Source organism: Macaca nemestrina, chromosome 16, assembly GCF_043159975.1.
Source record: "Macaca nemestrina isolate mMacNem1 chromosome 16, mMacNem.hap1, whole genome shotgun sequence".
NCBI classification, from domain to species: domain Eukaryota; kingdom Metazoa; phylum Chordata; class Mammalia; order Primates; family Cercopithecidae; genus Macaca; species Macaca nemestrina.
The window spans coordinates 90,883,851-90,899,198 of NC_092140.1; the positions used below are offsets into that span (position 1 = coordinate 90,883,851).

The following is a 15,348-nucleotide window of genomic DNA, read 5'->3' on the forward strand; positions in this document are numbered from 1 at the left end:
CTCCATCTCCTAACCTCATGATCCACCTGTCTTGGCCTCCCAAAGTGCTGGGATTACAGGCGTGAGCCACTGTGCCCGGCCTTTTTTTTTTTTTTTAATTTAAGTTCTGGGGTACATATGCACAATATGCAGGTTTGTTAGGTATATATGTGCCATGTTGGTTTGCTGCACCCATCAACTCATCATTTACATTAAGTATTCCTCCTAATGCTATCCCTCCCCCAGCCTTTAAAAATCTTTTTGAATCCTTATATTTTAAATAATACTGAGCTGTTAGAGAACATTTTAGGCTGAAAGAAAATACACTTTGGAATTATTTGTCTTATTTATAACCAACTTAAATGACCTCCAAAAATATCAAGAAACAGTTGCTTTAATACCAAAAAGTTCTTAGATGTCATATTATGATTTATACAGCTCTTTGATGATAATTTGATATTATTAGCAAATTAATCTTGTGGTAAAAAAATGTTTAACTATCTTATGAAAAATAACTATATATGAAGGTGTGGATAGTATCCATGAAAATTTATTCTTTTTTATTAACATACCAATTAATGGATCCATTTCAATGGGAAGATGGTGGGCTTGATCCAAGGAGTATCCTGGAGCTCCTCTGAGGCCTAAAGATTAAAAAAAAGAGAGAAAAACATGCAATTCTCAGAAAGAAGGAATTTCCTAATGGGCAGTGTTTGATGATGATTTTACAAAACGCATATTTGCTTAAAAATTATTTGGTAAATTTCTCTGATTCAGTTATACTATGCGTCTCTGTAGACAGCTTTACAAAACAATCACAACAGGGACTTCAGGTTTCCACTTAGGATGTAGAAGGCTGGAAAGAGTTTTGTTTCTGTTCTAATGATGAGAAAAAGCTGGATAAATAGAAGATCGTAACATTTATTGAACCCATCAAAAAGCGAAGGTTACTGAGCAATCAATCAGCCTGAAATCAATGAAAGGGCTATGCTTCCAAGCAGGGATGGGAATGAGCCTGGGCTCACCTGGGGCAGGACAGAGGAAGCTGGGGCTGCCATCCAAGGGGGCCTTTTTTTCAACACATGACAAGTAAATTGAAGGTGTAAAATTGGGCCACACCTAAAATCTTAATCTCACTAAAAGCTACTTTCAGAGGATTAATGTTTAGGGCTTGATGAAGTTCATTAGTCATAGTTTTTCACATGTGATTATATAATATATACAACACTTTTGAACAATTTTAAATAAAACTTTAGTCCTTTATAGTTTTTCTCAATGCAAAACATTTCTAGAGGCTGTCTCCTGATAATAATATAGTCATAAATTTTTCTTAAGATATTTGCTGCCTATCTCTGATTGAATGGAAGTAGCATTACCTTATGTTGATAATATCACCAATAACCTTAAAATAAGTGCACTTAGAAACTCTTAGGAGATAAAGCTATGGTACAAATCACTGTATTTTTTAAAGCAATGTAGAGGTCAGTGGAATACAAAGATTCAGGTTATTTCAGCATGACTCAGTTACTCAACTCTGGAGACCGGGGTAGTCCTTGGCTTCCTGGGAGATCTCAAGTGGTGAATTGGGCCAACTAAATCTTTTGGTCATATCCACTTCTGCCCTGGTTAAGGATCAATATGTCTAAATGTTTTTTTTTTTTTTTTTTTTCCCCAAGATGAAGTCTCACTCTGTTGCCCAGGTTGGAGTACAGTGGCGCGATCTCAGCTCACTGAAACCTCTGCCACCCAGGTTTAAGCGATTCTCCCACCTCAGCCTCCCGAGTAGCTGGGATTACAGGTGCCTGCCACTGTGCTGGGCTAATTTTTGTAGTTTTAGTAGAGATGGGGTTTCACCATCTTGGCCAGGCTGGTCTTGAACTCCTGCAATACGTCTAAATGTTTGCCACAGCATTGTGCCGCTTCAAGATGTATTGGCTGGTACTTTCAGGAGTGACTTTGAAGAAACACATGTGAAATATGAAATCACTGGAGAATTTAGATTTTGTCTTTTTGCAAAGATTCTAGCTCTGCAAAAATAGAGCTGGTGCTTGTTTTGTTTATTGCTGTATATACAGTGCTTAGGACTACTTGACACATAATAGTCATTCAAATATTTGCTTGTAAATTACTGATAAAAGAGGATTTGAAGCCAGCATACAGAAACCCACATTCAAACTCACTTCTGTTTGATATAGGAAAAAAGTGGGGTGCATTTTTTTGCAGTTAGGCAATAGCAGAATAGAGTAGGAGAACCTGAATTATTGGTAGAACTGCTTCAATTTGTCAAATATTTATTGAGTACTTAACTAACATACAGCAGAAATGAAGAAGACAGATAGGAGTCACTCAGTTGGGTTTGACAATTAGTTATTTAGTCTGCTGTTTTTTGTAGATAATGTGGAATATGAGCTAATCCCAGCACACTTTTTTACCTTCATTGTAGCTTTTAAGAAATCTTTAGTAAGCGATTTGCTCAGGCACACATACCTACTGTGTTGTGCCATCTATTCACTGCAAACAGTCGGCTGCAAGTCACTGTCACCACTGCGGGGATGGTCAAGTGGGGCAGGGTGTTGGCTGCCACATGGGTTACTGGAGAATTTGAAGGAAACTTCAGCACCATTATCACATCCTGTTGCATCTGATCTTTAAACATGAGCGGACTCTGTGGAAGGAAACACTGTTGAATAGAAAGGGAAGAGAACAGAGGAAGACAAAAGGAATAACACAGTTAGTGAAAGGCCTAGGGAGAATGAGGTTAAACAGACAAGGCTAGCACGAGCCACACACAAGGAAGAAAGGCCACCTACACTTTGTTTTTCTTTTGAGACAGGGTCTCATTCTGTCCCTCAGGCTGGAGTGCAGTGGCGGGATCTCGGCTCACTGCAAGCTCCGCCTCCCGGGTTCACGCCATTCTCCTGCCTCAGCCTCCCAAGTAGCTGGGACTACAGGCGCCCGCCACCACGCCTGGCTAATTTTTTGTATTTTCAGTACAGATGGGGTTTCACCGTGTTAGCCAGGATGGTCTGGATCTCCTGACCTCGTGATCCGCCCGCATCGGCCTCCCGAAGTGCTGGGATTACAGGCGTGAGCTACCGCGCCCATCCCACCTAAACTTTCATACTGGTGAATGTTTGCCCCAAATCGAGCAGCTTTGACTTGGGGATGGCACAGAGACTAGAGAATAAGAATTATGTGAAGTCAGTAATACAGGGACACAGAATCATTAAAGACCAGCCTCAATTCAAGTATCGCCACAATGCAATGTGAAAAGTTAGCTCACAGACACACCCACACGATGTAACACAGTTATTCAATGCAGCTTAAAAATCAGTTTGGTGGGAAAGTCAGTCAAATCAGTGACTCACATTTTTTACATGAAATATAAAGTGAATTGACTAATACTTTCATGTCTATCTGGTTGATCTGGGGTCATGACTACAGTCTAACTAATTAAAATACAATAGCCTCCACAAAGCGGCCGAGCGCTTCCCTGGCAGTGCTCCCCAGGTTCTGCTCTGGCACTGACTGTTTATGGTTGAAGCCTTGTTTCTCCCTTCTAGGCTGGGAGCTTATGGAGGGCCAATGCTTTTTCTTCTTCTTTTTTTAAAAATTATTTTAAGTTCCAGGATACATGTGCAGGACATGCAGGTTGTTACATAGGTAAACATGAGTGATGGTGGTTTGCTGCACAGATCAACCCATCACCTAGGTAGTAAGCCCTGCATATATTAGCTATTCTTCTTGATGCTCCCCTCCTGCCACCCCCACCCCCACGACAGGCCCCAGTGGGTGTTGTTCCCCCTCGTGTGTCCATGTGCTTTCTTCTTTCTGTTTTTAGCCTCTGTTTTGTAAACATCTAGCATATGACTTGACAGAAAGTGGATACTATAAGTCCTACAAAACACTACAAATACCACCATATTAAAAACATAAAGCAGGGAGGTTGGAAATAACCATGATTTAGCTTTCATATATGTTTCATGATGGTTTGCAGTATATATGAATTCTCTGCTAGATGAACTTAGAAAGCTTAGATTTTCTTTATAAACAGTTTCATGCCAATTCAGTCTCCAACAACTTCCCCTAGGAAAGTAATGAATTCTGACTGGGCATATCTCCAGGATAAATATTTTTATTATTATTATTAAACACAGAAAACTAACACGGGAAGAAAACTCTTCTGCCAAAGCATTTCATAAAATAAAGTGTTACAGATATCCTCCTGGACAGTTTATTAAAAATGGTGAGGCTCCAAGGCCACATCTCTGTGTCTACAATGTGGCTGAGGCTTTATACTGCAACAGCCTGAGCTTGGTGCAAACCTTTCTGTTTAGTCATACAGAAGGACCAACTGCAGTCAAAAGAGTTCATTAGTGAGTAACCAAGGGGGACGAAGCTGTTTGGCTGAGCTGTTGTAGGAAGGTTTAAAAAAAAAAAAAAAAAAAAGAGTTTAAACACACACCAGGCATGGCGGCTTATGCCTGTATTCCCAGCACTTTGGGAGACTGAGGGTCCCCAGGAGTTCAAGACCAGCCTGAGAAACATAGTGAAACCTAATCTCTACAAAAAATTTAGCCAGACATGGTGGCACACACCTGTAGTCCCAGCTACTAAGAAGGTTGGGGAAGAAAGATCGTGTGAGCCCAGGAGTTTGAGGCTGCAGTGAGCCATGATCATGCCACTATATTCTAGCCTGTGTAACAGAGTGAGACCTTATCTTAAAAAAAGGTTTAAAACAAATGCATTTAGGTCAGGCTCAATGGCTCATACCTGCAATCCCAGCATTTTGGGAGGCCGAGGCGGGCAGATCACAAGATCAGGAGTTCGAGACCAGCCTGACCAACATGGTGAAACCCTGTCTTTACTAAAAATACAAAAATTAGCCAGGGGTGGTGGTGCGCACCTGTAATCCAAGTTACTTAGGAAGCTGAGGCAGGACAATTGCTTGAACTTGGGAGGCGAAGGTTGCAGTAAGCTGAGATTGCGTCACTGCACTCCAGCCTGGGTGACAGAGTGAGACTCTGTCTTAAAAAAAAAAAAAAAAAAAAAAGCATTTATGTGTTTCCCAAAAGTTTGACTACTGATTTCTTGAAAGGTTAGAGAAAGTATTTGTGACCGTATCTCCAGCGCTTAGCATCAGATCTGACACACAGAAAGGGCTCAATAAAAATTTGTTAAATGACAGAGTAAATGAAAGGTGTGATTAATACTTCCATCACGAAATAACAGCTTATACATTTGTTTACACACACATTATGGACCATATTCCAGAGCTCTTTACTCTAAAATTAGAGTACTTGTTGTCTTGAAGTTCGTCTTGTGAACACATTTTTACCTTCAAGTATTTTTTACTTCAGTAAAAAAATAGTGAAAAATCAGTTTAAATTCTAAAGAAATTGCTCATAAAAATTTTACCTTTTCCAAATTACTTAAAGAAGAAAATGTTTACTATTTGCTAATAATCTGTAAAGAAACTTTTTTAATGGAAATGGACTTTTAATTCAGATTAAAGTGAAAAGAATATGATTCCCTTAGAAAAGGGGGAATAAGAGGTTTAACCAGCCGGGCGCGGTGGCTCAAGCCTGTAATCCCAGCACTTTGGGAGGCCGAGACGGGCGGATCACGAGGTCGGGAGATCGAGACCATCCTGGCTAACACGGTGAAACCCCGTCTCTACTAAAAAATACAAAAAACTAGCTGGGCGAGGTGGCGGGCGCCTGTAGTCCCAGATACTCGGGAGGCTGAGGCAGGAGAATGGCGTGAACCCGGGAGGCGGAGCTTGCAGTGAGCTGAGATCCGGCCACTGCACTCCAGCCTGGGCGGCAGAGCAAGACTCCGTCTCAAAAAAAAAAAAAAAAAAAAAAAAAAGAGGTTTAACCAGTAGCTAATTATGATGATGTCAGCTAACATTTATTAAGAACTTATTGTATGACAGTTGCTGGTCTAAGTGCTATACAGTATTGAATCATTCAATTCTCAGTTGTAGGTACTATTTTTACCCCTATTTTACGGATGCTGAAATGCAAACACAGAGAGGTTAAATACCTTGCCCAAGTCATTTACTAGCTAGTGCAGAGACGGTGTTTGGCCTGTCTGGCTCTGGGGCCCTTACTCTTAACCACTCTGTTCAACAACCTCTCTTCAATAACCATAAATTACCTTTATATTTCTTTCCTTTTCTTCAAATGAACTACTTCCCCTACTGTATGTTGCCCTGAAATTTGGCAATATCATATTGTGTCTGCAATATATTTTTCGCTGTAATTTACAAATACAGTCTAATTCTGGTGTCAGTGTGTGTCTCTATGCCTGTGTGTGCATGAATGAGTTTATGTAGAGGCATACATAGAGAAGATGGCTATTTTTTTGAATCCAAAAGTGGGATCGCTTAAGTAAGGCTTAAAGGTAGATTTACACTCCCTTCTCGGTCTCTCCCTAGGGTATTAGTTTGTACTTAGGCTGAAGAGTTAACCAATAAATTGAGAAACCTTTTAAAATATGCTGTTAAAATCACTATTTTATTTGCTCTATTCCCAGGTATAAAGGAAAGAAAAAAAAAACCTCAACATGCTGATATGTCTTACCAGGTGCATGGCAGAGCTCCGAGGCGGATGTGGCTCAATAAGCAACTGAGATGGCGTCTGTCCAAAGTTCTGTATCTGTGCCTCCATGGCCTGCAGGGGAAGGAGGGTGATTGTCATAATCAATATGCATCAAAGAGAGAGGCCAACACACTCTTTGACAATGCAAGTGTATCCCAAGTCAGCCATGAAAAAAAAGTCCAGAAAATTCAACGGGTGCTCTTTTCTCAGGGTGCAGAATCATCCAAGTGTTAGTATTTTGTAGACAAGCTTTGCTTCTCCTTCCAAACATGCTTCAGTTAACCCAGTCACTATTCTTATTTCCAGAAGCTGGGGTTAAATGTGGAAAAGCTAACCTGTGAATACATGCATGCAGCTAAAGACCAAAAAACACTTTCCACACTAAATACAGCACATATACCTTAATAAAGTCCTTTGTAAGAAGGAACGTATGGGGGTCTCTAATGAAATAAGTTTCTGGAATCTTAACAGGGAAAAAAAGAACGAGACATAAAGCCTACCAATTATACAAAATAAAATTCAGAAAGTTATAGGTTCCAATTAATTCAGAGGACAATCAGTAGAAAGAACACCAAGATTTTATAGAGTAATTAAATATAACAAAACTTTCGTTACAAAAATACATTTTAGCTTTCTATGCTGTTTTAAGATGAATTCTGGAATATTATTTTTAAGGTATAAATTCATTTTCTCAAAATTTTTCCCTGAAATTTTAGAGAGAACTCACCCAAAAAAGAAAGAAAGCTTTCTGTATCCTGAGCTACACACTATTTCATTAAAGCCTATGTAGCTGGAAATGAGATTTTATAGCTTCCAATGAATAAAAATAATTTTAGCCCTCAAACTGTCTGGACTGTACAATATACCTTTCTTGTGTGTGTCAAAGTTCAGTATTTCCTCTATACATAAATTCTATAGGCAAAATCTTTCTGAAATATTATATGTAATTTATGTCAACAAGGAGAAGCATGATATTTACTATGATGATTACTCTGCTACCATGCTATTTTTTTCCCTAAATTGTATGCAATTTGGTTGCACATAAAAGTGAAATATGAAAATCATAGCTAGGTGCTTGTAGAAGCACAGGTAAGTTGGTAGATGGCTCCTGACATAGCACCACCACTAATCTCATTGCTATCTGCAATTCTAATTTATAAAGTACTTAAATTTGAAAATCTGCCCTCCTACACTGCATTTCAAGAAAATATTTATCAATAAAAATGTGAACCTGCAAATTTATTAGCAATATTAAAGGTGAATGCATCATTATCTGCCATATTTTAGCCATCGCGTAAATGGGACTTTGGTTCTTTTATCTGCAGAGGCAATGGGATGAATTATTAAATCTCTTTAAGTGCTGTCCAATTTTTATATATACATTTATTTGCATGGTGTCCACTCACAAGTAAAGTGTGACTATTTAAATTTTATTCACATATGCATTTACATCCTACTTTTTTTCCCCAATGCAAGATTTATGATTATAAAAGGGGAACAGACCATTTCTGGTTAGGTTCACACTTTTAATAACAAACTCTTGAGAATTATTTGGGAAACAAAAGTGGTAATTTTATTGTTAATGCTGCCCTGGTTAGCAAATGTCTAATACCTAGCTTCATATATCATTAACAGCTAAATGTCTCTCTAACAACAGATACTGCTACTCCTGTTTTTACTTCCCAGAAAAAGGACTCAAGTGGGAGTGAGGAGTCAGGGGTAAAATTAAACATGTTTTAATTTCTAGATCAGTGTCTTGCACTTAGTAGGCAGCCTTTAAATGTTTATTGAAGGAATGAGTCAACAAACATGCTTTGCTTGACTCTAGTTTTGTTTCTTAAAGGAAAGTATTAACATGTTCTAGAAAATGTTATGAAATGGATAAAATTTCTAGAAATCTTCTGTGCAGTTATCTTCAGTGAGTCCCAACTCTGACCTTTTTGGATTAAGGCAGAGTACATATGCATGTATATTTAAAAGAGCTCCCCAATCAGGCATCAGGATAAAGATGAGATTGTGACTAACTTTATCCTTTCATTAAGACAGTCAGTTCTCAACACTGAACGTTTATTTCTTTTGGGACTATACTGACTCCCTCTTCCTTGTGATCTACTTTACATGCCTTCATGACCCAAAGGATCTCAGTCCAGTATTTACCTTTTAGCTATCTGGTAATCCTGCCTTCCAGTAATTCCTTACCCTCTGATTTAAAAATGTACAGATCTTTCTGATCCTGAAAAGCATGCTGTCTCCTTTAAGTTCTACTTCTTATTATTACCAAAACATTTGAGGGGGAAGTGAACGCCTACTATCTTTCTTCACCTGCTCCCAATCTAAGATTTTCTGTCCTTTCCCACTTTCAGGGAGTCATCAATGACTTTCTTGTCAAGTGTGCAGGTCCTGTGCACGGGAGGGTTGCCTGGTGACACGCAGAACCCATTCTGCAACCCATGAATTGTTACAATGAAGTAGTTGTTCTGAGAGCTACTCCCTATGTAGGAGAAAATCCTCCCCGAATGCTAACTTTGGGCAGGGATCTAAATCCTTCACCTCCCAGACTCCCTAAATCATAATGAATGCCCTGCATATTCTCACAGCACATTTTTCTCCTTTACTATAGATTTTAACACACAATTATTTATGTATGTCTGTCTGTTCAGAGTGAATCTCTGCAGGTCAGGACTGTGACTTAATAGAGGCTCTAAAAATATTTGCTGAATATATAAGTAGGGCATTTGTATAAAACTGAAACCTAGTCTAGAGAAAGAAAAGCACTTCCGAATTTTTTACTTTTACAATTCAATACCACAAAAACAATTAACAGACATTTGTTGAATGCTTACTCTATGCCAAGGAATACAAAGTCAGATACCAGACTGCCCTCAGGAAGTTAGCAGCCCCCAAAATGAAGACGATGAGTGTGTCAGCGCACATGGTAGGGAGCAGGACCGCAGGGGAGGCAAGCCCAGGCTGCCCTGGGAGCCCAGATGAGTGACAGAGGAGAAGGGAAACAGATTCTTAGGAAAAAGGACAGAGTTCAGGTATGAAGATTAAGTAAGAAGAAGTATGGGATTACGTAAAAAGACCAAATCTACATCTGATTGGGGTGCCTGAAAGTGAGGGGGAAAATGGAACCAAGTTGGAAAACACCCTTCAGGATATCATCCAGGAGAACTTCCCCAACCTAGTGGGGCAGGCCAACATTCAAATTCAGGAAATACAGAGAACGCCACAAAGATACTCCTCGAGAAGAGCAACTCCAAGAAACATAATTGCCAGATTCACCAAAGTTGAAATGAAGGAAAAAATCTTAAGGGCAGCCAGAGAGAAAGGTCAGGTTACCCACAAAGGGAAGCCCATCAGGCTAACAGCAGATCTCTCGGCAGTAACTCTACAAGCCAGAAGAGAGTGGGGGCCAATATTCAACATTCTTAAAGAAAAGAATTTTAAACCCAGAATTTCATATCCAGCCAAACTAAGTTTCATAAGTGAAGGAGAAATAAAATCCTTTACAGATAAGCAAATGCTTAGAGATTCTGTCACCACCAGGCCTGCCCTACAAGAGACCCTGAAGGAAGCACTAAACATGGAAAGGAACAACCGGTACCAGCCATTGCAAAAACATGCCAAAATGTAAAGATCATCGAGGCTAGGAAGAAACTGCATGAATTAATGAGCAAAATAACCAGTTAATATCATAATGGTAGGATCAAGTTCATACATAACAATATTAACCTTAAATATAAAAGGACTAAATGGTCCAATTAAAAGACACAGACTGGCAAACTGGATAAAGAGTCAAGACCCATCAGTCTGCTGTATTCAGGAGACCCATCTCACATGCAGAGACATACATAGGCTCAAAATAAAGGGATGGAGGAAGATCTACCAAGCAAATGGAGAACAGAAAAAAGCAGAGGTTGCAATACTAGTCTCTGATAAAACAGACTTTAAACCATCAAAGATCAAAAGAGACAAAGAAGGCCATTACATAATGGTAAAGGGATCAATTCAACAGGAAGAGCTAACTATCCTAAATATATATGCACCCAATACAGGAGCACCCAGATTCATAAAGCAAGTCCTCAGAGACTTACAAAGACACTTAGACTCCCATACAATAATAATGGGAGACTTCAACATCCCACTGTCAACATTAGACAGATCAACGAGACAGAAATTAACAAGGATATCCAGGAATTGAACTCATCTCTGCAGCAAGCAGACCTAATAGACATCTACAGAACTCTCCACCCCAAATCAACAGAATATACATTCTTCTCAGCACCACATCACACTTAGTCCAAAACTGACCACATAATTGGAAGTAAAGCACTCCTCCGCAAATGTACAAGAACAGAAATTATAACAAACTGTCTCTCAGACCACAGTGCAATCAAACTAGAACTCAGGACTAAGAAACTTAATCAAAACCGCTCAACTACATGGAAACTGAATAACCTGATCCTGAATGACTACTGGGTACACAACAAAATGAAGGCAGAAATAAAGATGTTCTTTGAAACCAATGAGAACAAAGATACAACATACCAGAATCTCTGGGACACATTTAAAGCAGTGTGTAGAGGGAAATTTATAGCACTAAATGCACACAAGAGAAAGCTGGAAAGATCTAAAATTGACACTCTAACATTACAATTAAAAGAACTAGAGAAGCAAGAGCAAACACATTCAAAAGCTACCAGAAGGCAAGAAATAACTAAGATCAGAGCAGAACTGAAGGAGATAGAGACACAAAAAACCCTCCAAAAAAATCAATGAATCCAGGAGTTGGTTTTTTGAAAAGATCAACAAAATTGAAAGACTGCTAGCAAGACTAATAAAGAAAAAAAGAGAGAAGAATCAAATAGATGCAATAAAAAATGAGAAAGGGGATATCACCACCGACCCCACAGAAATACAAACTACCATCAGAGAATACTATAAACACCTCTACGCAAATAAACTAGAAAATCTAGAAGAAATGGATAATTTCCTGGACACTTACACTCTCCCAAGACTAAACCAGGAAGAAGCTGAATTCCTGAATAGACCAATAACAGGCTCTGAAATTGAGGCAATAATTAATAGCCTACCAACCAAAAAAAGTCCAGGACCAGATGGATTCACAGCTGAATTCTACCAGAGGTACAAGGAGGAGCTGGTACCATTCCTTCTGAAAGTATTCCAATCAATAGAAAAAGAGGAAATCCTCTCTAACTCATTTTATGAGGCCAACATCATCCTGATACCAAAGCCTGGCAGAGACACAACAAAAAAAGAGAATTTTAGACCAATATCCCTGATGAACATCGATGCAAAACTCCTCAATGAAAAATACTGGCAAACCGAATCCAGCAGCACATCAAAAAGCTTATCCACCATGATCAAGTGGGCTTCATCATTGGGATGCAAGGCTGGTTCAACATACGCAAATCAATAAATGTATTCCAGCATATAAACAGAACCAAAGACAAAAACCACATGATTATCTCAATACATGCAGAAAAGGCCTCTGACAAAATTCAACAGCCCTTCATGCTAAAAACGCTCAATAAATTCGGTAATGATGGAACGTATCTCAAAATAATAAGAGCTATTTATGACAAACCCACCGCCAATATCATACTGAATGGGCAAAAACTGGAAAAATTCCCTTTGAAAACTGGCACAAGACAGGGATGCCCTCTCTCACCACCCCTGTTCAACATAGTGTTGGAAGTTCTGGCTAGGGCAATCAGGCAAGAGAAAGAAATCAAGAGTATTCAGTTAGGAAAAAAAGAAGTGAAATTGTCCCTGTTTGCAGATGACATGATTGTATATTTAGAAAACCCCATTGTCTCAGCCCAAAATCTCCTTAAGCTGATAAGCAACTTCAGCAAAGTCTCAGGATACAAAATTAATGTGCAAAAATCACAAGCATTCTTATACACCAGTAACAGACAAACAGAGAGCCAAATCATGAATGAACTTCCATTCACAATGCTTCAAAGAGAATAAAATACCTAGGAATCCAACTTACAAGGGATGTAAAGGACCTCTTCAAGGAGAACTACAAACCACTGTTCAGTGAAATAAAAGAGGACACAAACAAATGGAAGAACATACCATGCTCATGGATAGGAAGAATCAATATCGTGAAAATGGCCATACTGCCCAAGGTAATTTATAGATTCAATGCCATCCCCATCAAGCTACCAATGAGTTTCTTCACAGAATTGGAAAAAACTGCTTTAAAGTTCATATGGAACCAAAAAAGAGCCCGCATCTCCAAGACAATCCTAAGTGAAAAGAACAAAGCTGGAGGCATCATGCTACCTGACTTCAAACTAGACTACAAGGCTACAGTAACCAAAACAGCATAGTACTGGTACCAAAACAGAGATATAGACCAATGGAACAGAACAGAGTCCTCAGAAATAATACCACACATCTACAGCCATCTGATCTTTGATAAACCTGAGAAAAACAAGAAATGGGAAAAGGATTCCCTATTTAATAAATGGTGCTGGGAAAATTGGCTAACCATAAGTAGAAAGCTGAAACTGGATCCTTTCCTTACTCCTTACACGAAAATTAATTCAAGATGGATTAGAGACTTAAATGTTAGACCCAATATCGTAAAAACCCTAGAAGAAAACCTAGGTAATACCATTCAGGACATAGGCATGGGCAAGGACTTCATGTCTAAAACACCAAAAGCAACGGCAACAAAAGCCAACATAGACAAATGGGATCTAATTAAACTAAAGAGCTTCTGCACAGCAAAAGAAACTATCATCAGAGTGAACAGGCAACCTACAGAATGGGAGAAAATTTTTGCAATCTACTCATCAGACAAAGGGCTAATATCCAGAACCTACAAAGAACTCAAACAAATTTACAAGAAAAAAACAAACAACCCCATCAAAAAGTGGGCAAAGTATATGAACAGACAGTTCTCAAAAGAAGACATTTATGCAGCCAACAGACACATGAAAAAATGCTCTTCATCACTGGCCATCAGAGAAACGCAAATCAAAACCACAATGAGATACCATCTCACACCAGTTAGAATGGCAATCATTAAAAAGTCAGGAAACAACAGGTGCTGGAGAGGATGTGGAGAAATAGGAACACTTTTACACTGTTGGTGGGATTGTAAACTAGTTCAACCATTATGGAAAACAGTATGGCGATTCCTCAAGGATCTAGAACTAGAAGTAGCATATGACCCAGCCATCTCATTACTGGGTATATACCCAAAGGATTATAAATCATGCTGCTATAAAGACACATGCACACGTATGTTTATTGTGGCACTATTCACAATAGCAAAGACTTGGAATCAACCCAAATGTCCATCAGTGACAGACTGGATTAAGAAAATGTGGCACATATACACCATGGAATACTATGCAGCATAAAAAAGGATGAGTTTGTGTCCTTTGTAGGGACATGGATGCAGCTGGAAACCATCAATCTCAGCAAACTATCACAAGAACAGAAAACCAAACACCCCATGTTCTCAGGTGGGAACTGAACAATGAGATCACTTGGACTCAGGAAGGGGAACATCACACACCGGGGCCTATCTCGGGGAGGGGGTACGGGGGAGGGATTGCATTGGGAGTTATACCTGATGTAAATGACGAGTTGATGGGTGCTGACGAGTTGATGGGTGCAGCACACCAACATGGCACAAGTATACATATGTAACAAACCTGCACGTTATGCACATGTACCCTAGAACTTAAAGTATTAAAAAAAAAAAAAAGAATTAACTTGTCAACAGCATGAAAACGTTTTCTGCCATATAGAAATTTTCCCTTAAAAATTTCCAAATATATGAAGCTAAAAACAACAACAGCAACAACAAAAAAACCGAAAAAAACCTACTGGAACTATGAGATGAATTCCTTCTGTATTATCCAGAAATGTCATTTTAAAAAATTCTACACGTATCTATTTCTCTATACATTGGCCTGCGAGGGTCAGAGAGATTTAATGTTAACTTTGTTCACAAAACATGTATTTGTTGAGTACCTACTACATACTAGATTCCGTTCTAGGTATTAATGATACTGGTCAAATGAAACAGATAAAGATTTCTGCCCTCAAAGAGCTTACATTCCGCCCAAAGTCACACACTGGCATCCCATGGGCTAGATGCAGCTCCCAGACGTGGTTTTTATTTGAGCCCAAATTTACAGGTCAGTAAATGGTACACAAGAAATTGGATTTTTTGGCTTCTCTTGAAAAATTAGCAGATCAGGCAGTACCACATCAGCATTCCTGCACAACTGCCCTTTTGTAATGCCCACCACTCACGTGACCTGGGCACTGCCAAGGCTTGTGTCACTCATCTATTCCCTGTCTGATTCTTATATGCTTTGGGGTTTGTGAGTCCTTTTAAAATATAATAATTAAAACTTTAATTTGTATTACAAGATATCAATTGCTTTGTATTATCTGTTGTACTTTCCAGTAAACACATAATGAGTTAACATCGAACACATGAGCTCATGAGCATGTATAATGCATATGGAAAAAGACTAAAACTTTGGAAATGTCTGTCAGTCTAACTTCATTAAACCTATGTTATCCATTAGTAGAAGCTCCATTATTTTATGTACTATTAATAAGTAAAATATGCTATGCTCTATGATTGATTATAAGACACATTATGATTTGGGAGTGTTGTGATATGAAAATGGTGTGCATCTTAGAATCAATACATCATAGTAACTTTTTACTTAAATAAACAGTGGTATCATGAGTCTTA

At 38.8% G+C, this 15,348-nt stretch overlaps 1 protein-coding gene across 6 annotated transcripts in view; it reads right to left on the reverse strand.

The window, feature by feature from the left end:
* LOC105486020 (neurobeachin) overlaps window positions 1-15,348 on the reverse strand; it is a 747,447-nt gene that overhangs the window by 26,014 nt on the left and 706,085 nt on the right. For 4 of the 6 annotated variants that reach the window (XM_011748656.3, XM_071081645.1, XM_071081644.1 and 1 more), the window contains 4 exons: window positions 6,985-7,047; window positions 6,567-6,656; window positions 2,467-2,659; window positions 552-623 (listed from right to left, as the gene is read on the reverse strand). In XM_011748656.3, the coding sequence (XP_011746958.1) occupies window positions 552-623; window positions 2,467-2,659; window positions 6,567-6,656; window positions 6,985-7,047 (418 nt within the window). The remainder of the gene's footprint in view (window positions 1-551; window positions 624-2,466; window positions 2,660-6,566; window positions 6,657-6,984; window positions 7,048-15,348) is intronic. The other 2 variants (XM_071081647.1, XM_011748658.3) reach the window with 1 other exon arrangement.